The sequence below is a fragment of the Notothenia coriiceps genome, unplaced genomic scaffold (assembly GCF_000735185.1).
Source record: "Notothenia coriiceps isolate Sejong01 unplaced genomic scaffold, NC01 NC01_scaffold00036396, whole genome shotgun sequence".
NCBI classification, from domain to species: Eukaryota; Metazoa; Chordata; class Actinopteri; order Perciformes; family Nototheniidae; genus Notothenia; species Notothenia coriiceps.
In genome coordinates this window covers 550,744-569,576 of record NW_011369097.1, presented here as the reverse complement: position 1 = coordinate 569,576, position 18,833 = coordinate 550,744, and the positions used below count along the sequence as shown (strand labels likewise).

The following is an 18,833-nucleotide window of genomic DNA, read 5'->3' as shown; positions in this document are numbered from 1 at the left end:
GACCAAGTTACAATAACGTCTATTGAATTAACTTTTACTTGAATAACGTGTATAATTTGGACCTTGATTGTTCGAATTAATAACGGGATAATTTTTTTTATAATTTGTATTTATTAGTCAAACGTAAGTAAAAATACCGAGATAGACGTCGAAAAGGTCTAAGTAAAGAATACAAGCAAAAGGTGTCTGGTTGTTGTCGAAGTTTTTGATATGGGAGTTTCTTTTTTGGTTTGTACCGGGACAACAGCACTCCTCCTTTTTCACGTCTTCCTTAAGTAGTAATTTGAGTCACACGACGAGACACTAACGATCAAGTTCAGGTCTATGAACGTAGAGTAGAACCCACGTGTCAAGTAGGTTACAAACCCGAGTCCGTAGACTCGACTCTCCTTTGGGATCCTCCCTACCTTCCACCCGAACGTTATATGGCCGCCGGGTCTAGATTATCAATAGGTTGGTTCCGGAAACTAAAAAGGGGGCCCGGAACACTCAAACCTGATACGACAGATCTATCAGTTTCGTTACGGGTATTTGGGCCAGGCAAAAAAACAACATTATAAACAATACAAACTCGTACGACACGAAATGTTAGCACGACAAATTTGCTCCCTAAGACCAAGCCCGATAATAAATCGTTCTTATCGAGCGAACAGTGTCTCCCCGTTGGCGCTCCCACTCTAAACCTTTATAAAACCCCTATAGACGCTTGTCCTGTGTCCGTGTAACGGTCATTGTCTCGGTCATTCCTTCTAGTACCATTATGACTGACGTGGAAACTTGAGAAACAACATTCTCCGCACCCACTCACTCTCCGATTACCTCTAACCGACCGATCTATTTTCCTTCCCTCTGAATGTTGAGAAAACCAGCCTCGGGCGCACCCGACGCGTCTGCTTTGGTGTCCTACCACCTTAGGCTAATGTTTCACTTCTTCTGACAAGAGGATGGAACTGGACTTTCGTGCTGAGTATACCGGTTTTTTCAGACCTTATCTCTATAATACTAATTACTCTTACTGTCTATCCACCCCGTCCCGGCACCAGCCGCCCCAGCGACATTACGTCTCCTTTAACACTATACTATCCGATGACTCTACTACTTCGAATTCACCTCCCCCTTTACCCGCAAATATATACTACTCCTCGGTTGTAGTCTCCTTGCCGACCATCATCATTATACCTTAACTATCAGTTTGCCCTCGAGGGCTATGGTCCGTTTTAATTAACCCGACCGACCGACCCAAGTCTTGTATAAACATTGAACCAGTCCGGCCCTCGACTAGTACCCATTTTAAAATGTTGGCCCACTGTGTATTTGAGTTTGACACCCCTGATCTAGACAGAAATGTGAGCTAAAGTTACTCTCCGGCTCATCGTTTTTTTTCTGCTATGTGTTTCCTACTCTGCAGACCATTTCAAGGAGATCTGCCCAGCGGGTCACGGATACACGTACTCGCTCTCTGATGTGCAGATTTCTGTCACGCGGCTCGGGGAAGATGATCTGCAGAGCACGGGAGTGTCATGGGAGGAGGAGAGCCCCACTTTCTCTCTGCCTCAAGTACCCTTATACCCGGAGAACCCTGAAACGCCACAAGCACCCCGGGACCCTCAGACTCCTCAGCATCCTCTCCATCCCTCTCACCCAGACAGGGAGACACCTAAAGAGCGGGAAGGTCAGGACACCATGTTTGGTACATTCATTCTCTGCCAAGCTGACTCTGATTCGGATTACTGTGAATGGTAGAGCGATTAAAGTTGCTGCTGAATATACATCTTATGCCCTAAGGCCTCCTAACATAGTGTTGACCATGACATAAACAATGCGGGGCAGCTGAGTGACTTTTCTCTACAGGATGCAAACGGATTAGCTTTTTTTTAAGAGAACTCAAACATCAACAGGATGTTTTCAAGTGAACCCCCTTTGAGCATCGAAGCAATGCACACAACTAATCCACATGGGCCATATATCTAAATCCTCTGGATTTTCTTGAAATACATCTTCCTGGTTTAATGCTCGTGAGATTCTTTATTGGCGAAGCTACAGGGTTTTGATTTATATCAGGAGACAATTTTGTAAATATTTAGGGATTTCTGTCTTCATTATCAGAGATTTCTATTTCCATGTCTCTCTTTGCATTTTTTTTCTTGGCCAGTAGTCTACACTACTTTTTGTTGAAACTTTGACCTTTTTCTGTCTGGTTTTCACAGGATAAATACGCCGTAAGCTTTGTTTTATTAGAAATAAAGACATCCGGCGCTGCGGTTTAAGTGTCTAAAGAGATCATGGGTGGTTGTGTATGTTGAGTGCAGTGAGTCATGGTACTTGTATGCAAAATGAATGGCAACTTTTTACTACTGATAAACTTGTTGTCTCCTTTCTGTTTTTTTGCAGATACGGAAATTCTGAGCCCGGTAAGTTCTCCCTCCCTGTCAGCCTCTTGGCACGTACTTTTAAAATGTTTATCCTTGAACGATATGCTTTTGCTTTCTCAGCTGGAGGGTTTGTTATGATTATGTAACTTATTCAGACCACATTTTGGTAGAGATACATAACTAATTAGCGCAGAATATGTCGACAAAAGCAGACATACTGCATGAAGATGAATATGGTGATGAAATGTAACCATAATCTTTTACATGTTTGTTTCTTTTCTAGCCAGCCGTTGTGACTGACTCACCGCTGAAAAATCCAGGTATTTGTCTCTTAGATTTACAGATCATAAAACACTACCTCCTCGATGCTGCTGTTTAATGCCTCATCTCAAAGCTCAGACTCAAAAGTAGTTTCAGTTGGGCACTGAAGGGTTTGTTTTCTATGAATTTCTCACTCCGGTGGAGGTCTCAATGCTGCTCCGCCCTCACGCCAGTGAAAACATTGACTTTAAAGTCTAAAGGTTGACTGAATTCAATGAGTCGACTTGATTTATTTAGGTCATTTGACTGTTTTTAGCCCAAGAGGAAAGAGTAGATCATTTTATTATAGCTGCCCAGTGAGTGACAGCCAGGCAGCAGTGGCTGGGAAAACAAGCAGCTCGTAGAGAATGAGAATTTACTATGTGTCGCAGTGTTAGTGGTTCACTGTGTTCGCACTCACCCAGTCTCCGTCTGTCTTCACAGAGACTTCTCCAGACTCCTCCATCATCAACCAGAGGCCGGATTCAGAGGACACGAACCACACAGTTTCAGCCACAGGTAAAACAATTAATTAGAATTCACATATTAAATACACGGGCTCTCATTGAACTGTCAAAAAAACATGAAAGGGATAGCTGCTGAGCTGGAGGGTGGGTTTATGGAAGGTAAAGGTAAATTACATACTATCTAGAATGCATCTAGTAATTTGGATATTTTCTCACATTACATTCACATTTATATGTTTGCTAACATTTGTAATGTAAAAAGCTAATATAGAACTTGGAAAAGAAACACTTTATATTAAATCATAAGTCCTTAATTGCCAGGTGGGTATGGAGTTGTAGGACCACGATGCACAATAACTCAACTATCAACTACTGGCAGACAGACATTTTTTCAGGCTTACCCAGACTTCAACCGAGAAGAACTTGTATTATGTTTTTATTTGACCTCTTTCTCTCAGAGCCAATTTGGCTTGGAGATGCCGTGCAGCGCAGAGGGTGAGAGGGCGAGAAACCAAGACTGAGTGTGTCTCTTGGAAGGAGAAGCAAAGCTGAGCCGAGAGAGGCCAGATTTATGAAAAGTGAAGGACGACAGTGTTTGGGTGTCAGTGAGAGGAAGAGTGATAGCAAGGAGAATTTACAGTAATCCTATAAAGAAAGACATACTGTAGTTTTCCCCTCCTTAACCGGACATAGGGGCCCAGTGTTTAACCGCAAGCCATTTGGACAGACAAAGACAAGAACAACACCAATGTCAGGCTCTACTGTGCGTGACCTGTTTCTCGCTGACCTCTTTGTAAGAGCTCCGTACCACCTGTTAGAACACTACAGTGCTGTAAAATCTGTTCTCATCCAAGACCTCACCTATGAAACAGACAGGTTTCCATGGTAAAAACAACATGTGCTAATGGAATGCAGTTTTTTAAACTTTTTACAGTGTCCGTAATATTACGTAACCTTAGGTCAAAGATATTCCCGTCTGCCCCTTGAGTAATGACTGTGAACATCTCTGTGGCTTCTTGCAGGCATTGACAAGTGTGCCACCACCCCCGCCATATGTGGCCGCGGGAAATGTATCCCTGTGCAGACTGGCTACACCTGCCGCTGCGAGTCGGGATTCAATCTCAGCGCACTGCAGACCAACTGCATTGGTAAGCAACGATGAAAGACAGAGAGGGAGAGATAGCATGGGGTAATGGTGGGACACTTGAAGTGAAGTAGGGCTCACACAAACACACACATGCTGACTCTGTCTGTCGTCGTCTCTATTCGAGCGAGTCCTCAACACGTTACGTGGCACAGAAGCCTAGAGAAATGAAGCGAGCCAAAAATGAAAAGGATCCGTTTGTTTATGTTGACCTGTTCCTTGATGCCTGACAACATAGAGCAGGCCTTCCAAAGAGCTGCCACGCTGCTGTGATCCCTTACCTCATGGTGAAGGCCACTTGGCCGCAGACTCTGCTCCACTCGGCTGGGCTCAGGCCAATCGCAGAGGAATGCCTGCACAGGAGAGGAGCTACAAAGTCAGGGCATGAAAAGTGTACAGTCTCTGCCAAAGAAAAGGAACAGCAATGTAATGTTGCATGATGTCTTGTACTCACCTTCCCGGTGTTTTGTCTTTACTTTCTTTCTCTGTCTCCCGTTGCAGATGTGAATGAGTGTGACGAGGAGCCATGTGAAGGGAAGGGCCACTGTGTTAACAGCTATGGATCCTATGCCTGTTACTGCCACAGTGGCTACAGCCAGGTGATCACTCAGAACAGGAAGTTCTGTCAAGGTGAGACACAGCCCAAATGCCAGCAGAAGACATAATGTTTCCAATGGATGAAAGCCATTACATCGGCTGTTAGCTTTCTGTCTCTCTATTAGAGCACCACACGTTTTGTCTCTCAGCACTGTTCATTTAAAATGCATCCTGACCTGATTACCGAAATGCTGTGGAACACAATAGTCACTTTCTTTTCCATTCTCCTTGGTTTTCATTCAAACTGGTAGACATTAACGAGTGCAGCATGCCCAACAAGTGCCAGAATGGTGACTGCGTCAACACAGAAGGATCTTACACCTGTGAATGCAACAGTGGCTACGCCAAGTCTTGGAGAGGCCAATGCGAAGGTGACTTGCATGCACACACTGGCGCCTATGTATGCACACATATATTTCACAAAAAATCAAAACATAAGCCAGGCCTATTTGTTAACGTGTATCCTGGTAACAAAACACATACTCAGTTTATCCAAGCCAGGAAGACAACTACGCACAGTCTGTGACAGAGAGAGATTTGGTGTTTGTATATATTAGCATTTGTAACCTCACTCCCTCTTTCTTCCATAGGTGTGCATATTTTTTATAAACAACACATTTAAATCTTTCTTTCTCTCTGAGCAGATGTGGATGAGTGCAGGGACCCCAGCTCCTGTCCCAACGGGGTCTGCGTCAACACTCTTGGCTCCTTCGAATGCCAGGACTGCGGCCCCGGGTTCAGGCCCGTCAATGAGAGATGTGTGGGTAAGAATCATAGCAGCAGCACCATCACCACTACCCAAACTCCTCAGGGTGTATCCGACCGCTGCATGGAAAACAGCCGGGTTTCCCTCTGACTCCGTAACAGCTTCCTGTATTAGGTAACATTTACGTAGACAAGAGCTACTGCTCCCAGTTGGCATCACCAAAATAACCAAGGCGCCATGGCAACAGGCCGTACCCTTAATTACTTGCTGACAGCTCATGGTGCAGTACGGTTCACCAAATAGCAACAGATGAAGTAGTTTCTCTGAATTGAGGCTTTTTGCTCAAAGGGAAAAAAATACATGAAATAAATGGTATGTCACGCTTCAAAAGACTTAATACTGGATTTTTATATGTGAAGCGTGGACCACTTTAGGGCCACTTCGGACCCTCCACCCTCTCTCCCTCTCCATTCAGTGTTTCCACGTATGATATATCAACTACTCGGCCCGGCAGCCTCCGCATATCCCCAATATTATTTAAACACATTCACTGTGCTATTGCTGATATTTTGATATCACTGGCCCCCGTAAAAAGATTGTTTATAATACTTCAATTTGGGAGAGTCCAAATATTTTTTCTTGGCCACAGTCTTGAACAAACAGCGCGTAATATTGTTGGAGCGCTCTGGCCACTGTACTGTCGGGCCCAGCGGAGGCTTTATTACCACTGCTGGGCTAACTGAGAGGGCCGAGCCATCACTGGAGATGCATGAGAAGGTCAAAGGTTTAATTCCCCACTGCACAGAGGTCACGACACGTAAACAGATTCCCTCACTCACCCATAGTGTTGACCACGGTCGGCTGTAAAAACTTTTAACTGTGTATTATTTTATTTGAAAACACAAATGGCCGCCGACTGCATTCGGTGTGGGTTGTGTTTAAACTATCACGCTCCCAACCTGAAATTAGCCCTGTTACATAAGAGCCTGACTGGTGTGACTTACCACATCCCCTCTCTATGACCTTCCACCCCTCTAATTTGTTTGGAAACCCAAGCTTTCGGAGTGAGTATTCCAGAAGTGTGAAAAGCCGGTAGACAGAATGAGGGTGGAAAATATGGAAATGCACTTAAGTTGTAATTTGGAGTTCTTTTAAATGGATTTCTCAGGGAGTCCGACGACTGTAGCCCTTGTTTAAAAAATCTCCGGATTAACTTGCCTCCAAAGGAAACACCACTTCAGCCACTTTGTGTTTGTGAGTCTACTAATATTATTCATTTTGTGTAAACCTGGTGTGTATAAATAGCAACTGAGAGGAAGCCAGTAAATGGGGGATAACGCTGTAGGTAAATATTTTTATTCCGAATATCCACCAAGGCAGCGCTAACGGGCCTGCAGTATACGTCTGCTCACATAAAACAGGCAACATGAGCGCCAGGCTTCCAGGGTTTGCTCCAGTCAATTGACAGTAGCACAGTAGTTTGGGCCCAATTGGCCAAATCATGGATAAGCTTAATTGCTGGTGTGATAGAGAAAACAGTTCGGCCTGAGAGATGCCGGATGATTGCAGAAACAAAGCATTGAGCCATACTGACAGACGTCTGGCAGTACCCACCGCTAGGCAAACAAAACCCAGCCTGTAAGTCCCTCGCAGTGTTTTCAGTGTGAGAGCACTCCGTTTCAGCATCTCTGTTACGTCCTCTCTACACTTCCTTTTGCAGACAAATGATTTACCTTCCTCTCCCCTTCTTTCTTTTTCTTCTTTTAATGTCTCTTCCTCACTTACACTCACATAATCAGAATCTCTCCCCACACCTTGGCCAAAGCTGAAAATGTGCCATTGTTAACACTTGGTAAAATCCACTATAAAACATTATTTCTGCCTGAGGTTTTCCACAAATAATCCCTGGTTCTGACTCACGATGTGGAAAAGACAGCTACTGCTGCAAATAGTAAAAGCTCTTTGAATGAGGTTTGGGCACTGATGTAATGACTGCTATTATTCAGTCATTATCAGCTAATTGTGCTGTAATTGTTTCCCTTTTTCCTAATGCAACGTTGGTTTTGTACACACGTTTTTGTTTTTATGTATTGTTTCCTGCTGTGACTGCCTACATTTCATTGGCATTTCATAGTTTATCTTGTGTTAAACACCCCGAATTACAAAAGCAATCATTGTTCTCACTCTGATCGAGTGTTTTGTAGCATCGCACATGTTTGGTTTTATGTGCCTATAGCTTTTGAGACATCTTTCTTTTGGTTTTCTGCATCTCTGTCTGCCTAGAGAAATAACTTTTGTTTGACTTTTCCTGCATTGGGAAATTACACTTTATTACCTTCAACAACTGAAATAGTCTCCAAATAAATAGCAATTGGAGTTACTGCGACATACTGGGAAAGTTAAGCTCCTGTTAAATGCTACAAATGTTATTTTTCATTGCTGTTAGCACCACAACTGACCATTTAATTTCTTTGTATTGGGTGGTCGGAAAAAAACAGGTAGATATCTCAAAAGTCTAGATAGCACTAGAGGTAGATGAACTGAGGATGAACTGACCCTTCAGTCACATTATGGCTGAATAAAACCTAAAATCCCCATCTCACATATAGTACGTTCCTGATTTTTTTCTGTCCTCAGATTTAAACGAGTGCTTGAACCAAACAGCATGCAGTCATGGAAGGTGTGTCAACATCGAGGGCTCCTATAGTTGCAACTGTTTCCAGGGATACGAACTCTCACCGGACAATATATGCCAAGGTAACAACATTCAGAAGTCAGAAATCATTTTACAGCTCTGTGAATATATCTCTACAGTGCTACTACAGAAGCCTCCAGGCACTAATGACAATTAAAAAAAAAAGGCAACAAAAAATAAAAGTTTTTCTTTATTTTGTATCTTCCTTCTAGATGTGGATGAGTGTGCGCTTCCTGGAGTTTGTCTCCACGGCCGCTGTGTCAATCTGGACGGCACCTACAAATGTACCTGTAACCATGGTTACCAAGTCACCTCAGACAGCGCAGTCTGCGAAGGTCTGCAAAGGATTATCTAGAGCTGTTGGGCGTAACTCATCACTGCATACTTCTCAGCGTGTGTAGCTCTCTCTGCATCGGTGTAATGTCTGCAAATTGTTTCTTTTTGTTAGATGTCAACGAGTGCACAACTGGAAATGTGTGCCCTGCGGGAATTTGCATCAACACTGCAGGTTCTTACACTTGCCAGGACTGCAGGCCTGGGTTTGGACCATCTGCTGATGGACTGAGATGTGAAGGTATGAAATGGGCTGTTTAATGATTTCTCCTAAACAGTGGTTTTTGACACACATCTGTGACGAAGTATGCGCCAAGTTTAAGTGGTAATTGGATTTTCTGTGTTTTTAGACGTGAATGAGTGTGCCCAGGGTGACTTGTGTCTTGGTGGGGTGTGTGCCAACACTGAGGGATCCTACACCTGTACCAGATGTAAGGCTGGCTACAGAGTGTCTCAAGACCGGCAGAGGTGTGAAGGTAAACTCCAGCTGTGCTCCTTATTCAGTCAAAAACACTACGACTGTTGAAGACTCACTCAACACATCTGGGCGTTTTGTCACCTCAAAAATAAAAACTCCAACTGAAACTCCTCCAGATAGTATTCAGTCTTTATAGTGATCAGTGTCCATGCATGTCTGTGCGTATTTTAACCAGATGTTGACGAGTGCCAGTCCCTGTCTCCCTGTGCCAATGGGATCTGTCTGAACTCGGAAGGCTCTTACACCTGTGAGAACTGCCCCACCGGGTACAGGGTATCATATGACGGAGAGATCTGTCAAGGTAGGATTTTTCAACACCACTTTTAAAAATTGAATCCAGCATGCTGCCATATGTATATTATTAAGCCTGAAAAAATGAACACTGGTGGGGTTTAATGGTTCTTTCCTTTCATCAGGAATGTAGTCTTTTTTGGGGGCTGTGAGACGCCCCGCTCCCCGCAACATATGTCTAACAGTTTGTGTTGTTTTCACGCCAGATATTAACGAGTGCGCGCTGCCAACCACATGCCCCCAGGGAACATGTACGAACACAGATGGTTCCTTCGCGTGTGTCGTCTGCCAACCTGGATTCAGAGTCTCTGAGGATGGACTCCAGTGTGATGGTGAGGATTGGCTGTGTTTGTGCAGGAATGTAATGTGTTTATTCAGCACAGGTGTGTCTAGCTTCCTCTTCTGTTCAAACGTGCCAAACTGTGCCTTAAAGGAATACCTAACCCACAAAATAATGATTTGTTTATCAATTACTCATACCGTGATACATTGAATTTCCTGGTTTGTTGTTGTTGTTTTTCTTACATTCTTACAATACAAAAAAGTAATGGATGATTAAATCTAAATGTGGTACTTGGATTATACTGCATGTGTTGCGTCAGTTGGAAAAAGGATGTTGTCATGCTGTTGTTAAACAGTAACCTTACTTCAATTCATTGTCATTCGCTTTGCTGTTCACCTTGGAACCATGCAAGAAAAACAAAGTTTTATTTTGATTTGGGTGAGTAACTGATAAACAAACGATCATTGTGGTGGCTGAAGTAGTCTTTTAGTACACAACAAAGCTGCGTTTAAAGTTTAACGTGCAAGCTCTGTGGAACATGTTGCTTCATGTTGTACATGAACAGCATCAGGTGTGACAGCTTGGATCCCAGAGCTCCATCATAACAGCCCTAAAATACTCCTTGTAGACATCACATCATAGCTGGATCCTGGAGCCGTCCGCCTCTGGTACCGCTCATCTGATCCTCGCTCAACATAGTGAGACACCGGCTTCAAATAGAACAATATGATGTCAGGCAAATGTTCTGCAGATAGCTCATCTTAAGAGATAGAGGTGTCGACACTTCTAGTTTCCAGTTCCAGTTCTTACCGATCTAACTGATTACAACTGCCGGGCTTTATTCATTTGAAGCCAGAGATTATAATCTTTGCTATGATGTGTCTATGTTTGTGTCCAGATGTGGATGAGTGCTTGGTGTCTGACGTGTGCCATGGCCAGCTGTGCTTGAACACCCCAGGTTCCTACTCCTGCAGGAGCTGCGGAGCCGGCCTGCAACTGTCTGAGGATGGTTACGGCTGTGAAGGTAAACAAAACAACTCTATGTTTACCTGCCTGTTAAACACTTTAAGCTGCCACAATGGCGAACATGGTACCAAAGTTACGGTAGAGCAGCGTCATACAGGAATGCATTAGACCCAGAATATGATTACAGAAAATCTTTGCAGTGCTCTGTAATTTGTCCTGACATGATTTATGAGATCAATGCAGTGAAACGGCTGCTTTGACGAGTCCAGGGAGGTCAGATCTGTCATTACTTCATGGGAAGCAGAACAGGAATTACTGTTTAAATGTAGTCAAACATGGCCTTACTTAGTCATATATACTGCGGTGTGTTTTTGAATGGAAGTGTGGATGTAGCCCAAGAGGAAGATCCCCTACTGATATTTGTCTCTGCGCTGGGAAAAGGTTTTATAAAACAAGCCTGTGTCCAAGTCGTCCTCTGATAGGATTTTAATGGTTGTCTCTGATGCCATGGAAAATATTAAAGTTTTAATTTGAAATGAAGTCAACCACTCCCCTGCCTTCCACAAAGTGCAGCTAGCTCGCCCTGTTGAACTCTCCATGTTCAGCCAAAGGCAAAACGGAGCCGTCTCAATCACTTAACAATGGCCCACACTCTTTTCTCCGTAAGAAATATAATCTGTACCTCAAGGAATTTTCATATAACAGCGAGCCAGTGACTGTTTGTAGATACAGTAATTATGTGCCACCTGTAATAGCTTGCTGTTTTGGATTCAATGACCGTCCTGCATACTTATCTCTCCACCCTTTTTAATAAAACACTGTCAGTGTGATCTAATAAAGAGTCACACACACACACACACACATCATTTTTAAAAGATAAGACAAAAAGTGGGCTCGCTATAAACTAGATCTAACCTTTTCTTCTGCTCCTGTCTCTCAGACATTGATGAGTGTGAGACCCCAGGTGTGTGTCCCGCGGGTGTGTGCACCAACACAGAGGGCTCCTTCTCCTGCATGGCCTGTGACCCGGGCTTCACTGTGGCTCCTAACGGGCTCTCATGTGAAGGTACGGCCTATTGGGTGGTTCGCTCTGGTCACTACATTTATGATTTCTGCACAATCATTTCCTTAGTCATCTATTCCAGCCCAGCATGACTTTTAGGAGTTAAGAAGAAGTCATTACTTGCTGATGATGTATACGTTTTCTTCCACTGTGGTCTGGAAGCTCCTCATCCAAATGACAGAACTTGGGTTGAATTTGAATTGAGACAGAGGGATTTACAGCGGGTGTGAATGTGTCATACAGATGACGTCTGTGTCTTTGTGTGGCTGTACAGATGTGAATGAATGTGAGGACCAAAGTCTATGTGTAGAAGGCCAGTGTACCAACACCATCGGTTCCTATAGCTGTTTCTGCCCCGATGGTCTGGAGATGGTGGATGGGACGTCCTGCAGAGGTACACACACACACACACACACACACACACACACACACACACACACACACACACACACACACACACACACACACACACACACACAAACACAAACTAAGTCTTCTGACACACAAAACATACCATTAGTGGTTCTCAAAGCTTACCTCATGTTGGCACCCTAACACAGCTGTGTGTGTATATTTCTGACAGATATCAATGAATGTTTAACCGTCATGGGGATCTGTGGTGAAGGAGACTGTGTGAACACTAAGGGCTCCTACACATGCATGTGCCCTGATGGATTCACCACTGTCGATGGGAGGATCGGCTGCCAAGGTATTGTAGGAAACAGTGGGAAATTATTCTCAAATGATTTTAGGGGCTTTTGTGTAATTGGGTGAGGCAGAGTAATAACTTGATAAAGCTGTTTGTAATGTAATAATGATTATACCCCGTATTGCTTATGTCATTTTACAGTAACCTTGTTGGCATGCACAATAGTATTCATTGAGTGCAGGCAGGGTGACAGACAGTATCACTCTCTGTCTGCTGAGGCCAGGCCTGGGACCCTTGGCATGGGTGCTCAGGCCGGCCTGTCTGTTTAATTGGCCGTGGCCTCGTCCACTGTCTCAGCTCACTCTCCCTTTCGGACATCAGTTTGATGTTATTCCAGCCGCACCCAGTGACCCACTGGTCACAGCGATGGGAGAAGAAGAATTAAGCCTGCTCATCAGCTATGGAAGGCTTTTCTTTTCAGCAAATAACTTTGGCTAGCATTTCAGAATTGTATCAGTGTTTTTTTCTGGTGGGTCTTGCAAGTACAGTAAGAGGTGAAATTACGTAAACCGTCTGGCGGTGAAATCCCCTTTTGTGATGTGAAGCAAGTAGGATTGAATCTCCGGATCCAGGCCCCTTTAAGAAACTGGCTCAATTCTTGATGGTTTAAGTTTGACTTACAATAGAGGAGGGTCAGTCCTTGAACAGGGACATTCTTCCACTGAGGCTTTGGCCTTGGAGCGTCTTAGATATGGTACACAGACTCGGAGCAAACTAGCCTGCATCAGGTACTTTGGCTGCCCGCCACAACAAATACTCCACTCTAATTATCCTATAAATCAGCAGTTGTCATATATTTCCTTGCAGCCTGCCATTGTGTGTACAGTGCTGACACAAAGAAAGCCAGACCCCTCTGACATGAGCCTGCAGGGGGAGGAGGAGGGTATGAGTTTATGGGAATGAAAGATGGGTTGAGTCAGGTGATGCTCGGCAAAATGATGCTTGCCCTTGACCAGGCCAGTCTTTCAGCAGAAACAGAACAAATGTAAGAAAGGACTGACAGCAGACTGAAACACATCTAAATGTAATCTGAATCAACAGGTTGTGCCATGGCCTTGCTGAGCCGTTAGTACAGGCTTTAAATCAACTCCAAAGCTCTTCAGTCTCAGTATTTTATGTGTTTACTTATAGTCTGGGCTATTGTTTTTTTTCACCCTATCTTTGCAAATGGGTGTTTGCCTTGTCGTCTCTGATTATCAAAGGTTGGAAAAGGATGATGGGCTTTAACCCAGCGGTGGATTTCCCCCGATTTCTTGACTTTCCACCTCCTTTTCCCGCAGGCCTACGTGCCTTACAAGTTATGTTGTAATGCCGCAATTATCCACCAATCTACAGCTAATCAAGCAAGTCGCATTTATTATGTTTTTCTTTTTTTACGAATCGGATACATGTTTTTTTTCCCTCCTTTGTTTCCTGTTTGCCGGTACACTGTTAAGCTCTCCAAATGGCCAATGCATCTTGTGCTCAGACAAGCGCTTGATTACACATTCTGTTTGTGATTCTTATGAAAAGGAGTGGTGTTCCCTGTGGATGTAATGAAGACAGAAGATATATGGGGATATTAAGTGATAATTAACATGTAGCAAATCTTGACACACCCTTCCTCCAATTACCTTATCCCTCTGTGGGACGCATGAAGGTATTCTGATTCTGATTCTCTCTTAATTTTTCTCCCTCTCTCTGCCTCAGATGTGAATGAATGCGAAAAAGACGATGCGTGCATCCGTGGCGAATGTATCAACACTGACGGCTCGTTCTTGTGCTTGTGTGAGGCTGGCTTTAAGTTTGACACCGACACGGCTGACTGCGAAGGTAAGACAGAATAGAACCCCTTGTGATGCTCTGTTGTTTGTGTCATAGTGATTGTTGAACCCCTAACTCTGTCCTGAGGTTTCTCTGCGCAAACCAATATGTCACCATTAGCTGTCTGATCGTCACGCTACATTTAAGCTCAAGCATAGCACACTTGGCCATGATTGATTATCTATAGGCAGTTGGGACTGGGCTCCAGGGAAAGTGTCCAAGCCTGGCTTAGAGGCTTTCCTCCAGGGTCCCAGGAACGAGGGGTGCCTGGATAACATGGCTGGAAGCCTGAAATCCCAATCCCATGAGGGAAGTATGAATGACCCGATTGTGAACGGGAGGTGTTTCTCCCTCTGGAACGTCTCCCTTTAGCTCCTTCACAAGTTCTTTGGTTGCTGTGATAATATTGTTCTTGGCCATTCCTGTTGCCTGCTGCGTTTACTGAGGACAGCTACACCACAGGCCTCCTGACTACCTCCTGCCGTACAGCCATTACACTGGAAGCAACGGAGCAGTGGAGGGAATATCTGTGTGTGTGTGTGTGTGTGTGTCAGTTTCTGATTGCACATGTGGTTGCATTTGTGCCTCTGTTTGTCAGTTACTAACCAACATCTGTCTTGCTCCCTTTTTCGCTGTAGACCAGAATGAGTGCAAGGAGTTTGGGAGCTCAGTGTGTGGTACCTGGCGCTGCGAAAACACCATCGGCTCCTACCGCTGCTTCATGGGCTGCCAGCCTGGCCTCCAGGGAGACGACACGTCAGACTGTGGTGAGTGGTAAATACTGGTAAAGACCAGCACACGCAATTATGTCAGGGAAAAAAGATAGATTTGAAGGCTAACTGTCTTAAAGCATTGAATAGTAAGCATTATGTAGCTATTAACTATTTTTGTGCCATTTAAATCTTGGGCTGTAGTTGAAATAAAGGCAAGCTTAGCCTCAACTCAACTCTGCATACTCTTCAGGACTGTCCCTCTGTGCAGAGATAATGATATCTGTTTGGCATGCAGACACAGAGAGGCTGAAGGGAATCAAAGAGCTATCAGGTACTCGAGGTCTTCCTGCACAAGAGGCCATAAAGGAGATGAGGAGAAGTAGCCCCTTGAAATTGGGACACTCTAGAAAGAGGAGTGCACTGTCATTAAAGGGGGTGTGAGAGGCCAGCAACTGATAATGGTCTCAATCCTCTGGACAACAGAGCTAATGGAGTGTCTCTGGCAGAGGCACACGGTGGAACCTGATCACCTCTGTTCTCCTTTTGAGAGGGGATGCATTTATCCGCCGTTACCTATTTTCCTCGCCTTAAGAGGATCCCGGTCACCTGGTTTGACCGGCTAGGCTTATACTTATGCTTCATCTGGGCCCACAGCTGGCCAACAACAACAGACACATCTCCACAACCACCGGAATACATGAAGCTGTCTGTGTTTACTGGCAGGATTAGACACCTAGAGATATAAATGTGGTATGTTGCACAACGATTTATGTTTATTTTGTAGCGCAGCATTACTCATCGGTGTTGCTCTCACAGCACCATAAAACAACAAGTCTTGTTTTTTAGAAAAAATATTCCAGACAAAAACAAAAGGACGAATATTTTCCTTATAACAAGTCACAATCCAAACAGTCACCGGAGATTGACAGGCGCGGAGGGGGGAAAGCAGACTGAGAGCATCTGAATGGAATGATGTGTTGGACTGCCGATGGAGGCTGTGGGTGTTTGCGGTTGATTGTGTGTGTATGTGTGTGCGTGTGTGGTTAGCTGTGTTTTTTTTTTGTTGCAACTCTGCTTGTGTTAGAGAGGGAGAACCAGAGTCTAACCGTCATATAGATGCACTCGGAGTGCGGTGCGGCTTCACAGACTCTCATGAGCCTTTCGTTTTTATTGGACTATCAACAGATGGAAATCTAGGGAGAATATGATGATCGGTGACGGATCAGACCGCTCCGTCACCCTGGTCCCCGGCTATGTGTGGCTGCCTCCTCGCTGCACTTTATGGTGTTGCCTGTCTGGCATCAGCTGAACAGTGTCGGGGTCTGGAGTGTGATAAGGGCAGATTGAAAGCAGCTGCTGACCTCCACTCCTTCAGTGTAATATTCAAAACACTGCCAGGCCGCTCATATAGGCATAAATCAGTGCCACGTTATGCGCTACAGGTCACACATTTCTTACCTGACATGTCCTGTAGAGCATGATGTTATCTTTAGGTGGGATATGTTATCACATTGGAGCCACAGACTCCATTCAGACCAGTTTAATGGTGGGAAAGCAAATTATAATGAGAAACTGGAGGAACCCAAGCGAGCCCTCATTTCAGGAATGGTTTATACGGTTGGCAAAAGTGGCATCAAAGGAAGAAAAACTCATATTTAAACTGTAAGGACTGAGGAAGATTGATAAATATGTGGCTTAGTGAGGAGACTACCTGAAATACACTGTTAATATCCAACTATGTTAAAGTAAAAATACATAATACTTAGATAAACATCACACGGTATCATGTCTGATAAGATAAGATGTACTTTTTTAATCCCAATTTGGTAAAGGTTTTTGTTGCAGCAGCATAAACAAAACAAGGCATTGCACATAATAACAAATTCAAAGAGTAGAAATAAACAATTCTAAAATAGAAACATCTCAAAATAGAAATAGATAGATACCAGCATTAGAGAGTAAGACAAATATACATATAATGACTGTGTTGCTTGAAAATTAAATAATGGTGCATATTAATGTAGAAAAAAGCAGCTTTTACTTTTTCTAACTTTATTAAAATATACAAGTTGTTTGATTTGTTAGCCAAAATATGACGATGTTTATAAAAACATTCAATGAAATACTTGTAAAGAAACAAAGAAAAAGCTTCACAATGTCCCCTATGTTTCCACACATCTCACAGTTTACCTAATTCTGTATTTTGCCAAGTTATGACGGGACCATCTTTCCCTCGTTGCTATGTTGTGACTCAAGTGGTCCGTGTTTTCACTAGACCCCACAACAAACACTCGTACAGCTCAGCGTTGACTCACAGCCACAGTTTAAGCACCAAGCCCTCTCACCCTCAGAAGCCCAGCGCTGCACACAATAGTGGCTTGTTTCACCTCACGATTGCAATTTGTGGGAGATGCTTGCCGTCACCCCAATAAAATTCCAGGGAGGGAGCTCAATTACTCCAGGGCATTTTTGTCTGCTTGTAAAAATCATCAAATATTTAAGAAGAGGCCAGACACTGTAATTTGCCGTTTCTATGAGGGGCGTTGTTTTATTTTTACTCACCGGCCTTCGAAGGGGCAGCGGTTGTCTTTGGCTCTGCTCACGGTACTCATTTAGATTTAGAGGCCATAATACAAAAGGGGAAAACACTTTATTTTCCACAACTGTGCTGTGGGGGCTGCAGTTCTGCGATGATGCTGTACTCAGCACCATGAGAAAAAAGGCAGTATGTGTGTACTTGCAAGTCATTGTTTTTCATCTTTAAGTCACCATCATGCTCATAAATCCCCTCAAGCTAAGCCTTGTCTTTAATAAGGCTTGCCCGAGGGCGGAAATTGACTGTGGTCACGCTCTTGCCAACCTCCCACCCCTTTTAAACGTATAGAAAACCTAAAGACTTTACCATGTGTGTGTGTGTGGGATCAAGCACACATAGAAGTCCACACATTGTACGACAGTTTGACCTCCGCTGTAGTTAACCCGTGACAGGTTGTAGATGTAATGTCAGATAAAGCGTACAAAAATGCTCCCCTGAAAGCAAATACCTCACCTCATCCTCGCCCAGTCGCGTGTGAAATAACCTCTGCATATGGGTCCAATCAGACAAGGGGTTGCCCAGAGAATAAGTGTGTGCTGCGGAGGGTGAGCCAACAGTCACTGATTCTTATATTATTGTTTCCTGCCACCATGTGCTCCAGATTAACACATGGCACAGATTCCCACAGCATTAAACCTTCCTACCCCCCCCCCCCTTAAACCGCAGCATCACCGGATCCAGGAAGCAGGTCCTCCTGGGTCAGACCATAAGGAAAGGTGCCTATTGGGCCGGGGTCTCCCTCCCACCTCAACTGAACTCCTCACCCTCCTCAGTTCTCCCCTCTGGGCAATTTACAGCTCTGCAAGTGTCCTGACGTAACTGATTAGTGCATGGAAAGACTAAGAAAGGCGACCCCACGTCCTGCTTGTGTGACCGACTCTTGGCTGATCTGATTTCGTATTCTTCCTTTTTTCCAAAAAAACATTATTGCTGTGATAATTAATTTGACCCCTTTGCTTGGAAGATCTGAATGGCCAGTCCAGTTAAGCTGCCAGTCAAACTCAACTGAGTCAGAAACACAGAAAAACAAGAGCCATTAAAATAGTTTTGCTGTGGATGCTCTCATTCCTCCCCCGGATGATGCTTTGATTGCATCTCATCATCACAACATGTGGTTTGCACCAGATTTTGTTCCATGTTACAGATGAATGAAAATCCGTCTGCAGACACTGATTATTTTATATATTACGGGCGAGTTTTCATCGCCTTCCTCCCAGACCTCCCTGCTGGCAGCCGCTGTCATTCCATCATTCTCAACTGGACTTAAGCTCTTCACAATGCTCCTCAAACTCTGATATACAATACTTAATATCAGCG

At 44.1% G+C, this 18,833-nt stretch overlaps 2 protein-coding genes across 2 annotated transcripts in view; one reads left to right on the top strand and one right to left on the bottom strand.

Moving 5' to 3' along the window:
* LOC104963667 (calcium/calmodulin-dependent protein kinase kinase 1-like) overlaps positions 1–18,833 on the bottom strand; it is a 366,751-nt gene that overhangs the window by 235,074 nt on the left and 112,844 nt on the right. The gene's annotated exons all lie outside the window — the stretch shown is intronic.
* The window catches only part of LOC104963642 (latent-transforming growth factor beta-binding protein 2), a 94,004-nt gene that overhangs the window by 62,193 nt on the left and 12,978 nt on the right, over positions 1–18,833 (top strand). The window contains exons 12-31 of the mRNA XM_010792256.1: positions 1,409–1,672; positions 2,392–2,411; positions 2,656–2,692; positions 3,117–3,191; positions 4,162–4,287; positions 4,785–4,913; positions 5,132–5,251; positions 5,525–5,644; positions 8,224–8,343; positions 8,494–8,616; positions 8,730–8,855; positions 8,965–9,090; positions 9,268–9,393; positions 9,590–9,715; positions 10,565–10,690; positions 11,573–11,698; positions 11,970–12,089; positions 12,279–12,404; positions 14,094–14,216; positions 14,846–14,974. Coding sequence (XP_010790558.1) covers positions 1,409–1,672; positions 2,392–2,411; positions 2,656–2,692; positions 3,117–3,191; positions 4,162–4,287; positions 4,785–4,913; positions 5,132–5,251; positions 5,525–5,644; positions 8,224–8,343; positions 8,494–8,616; positions 8,730–8,855; positions 8,965–9,090; positions 9,268–9,393; positions 9,590–9,715; positions 10,565–10,690; positions 11,573–11,698; positions 11,970–12,089; positions 12,279–12,404; positions 14,094–14,216; positions 14,846–14,974 — 2,388 coding nt within the window. The remainder of the gene's footprint in view (positions 1–1,408; positions 1,673–2,391; positions 2,412–2,655; positions 2,693–3,116; positions 3,192–4,161; positions 4,288–4,784; positions 4,914–5,131; positions 5,252–5,524; positions 5,645–8,223; positions 8,344–8,493; positions 8,617–8,729; positions 8,856–8,964; positions 9,091–9,267; positions 9,394–9,589; positions 9,716–10,564; positions 10,691–11,572; positions 11,699–11,969; positions 12,090–12,278; positions 12,405–14,093; positions 14,217–14,845; positions 14,975–18,833) is intronic.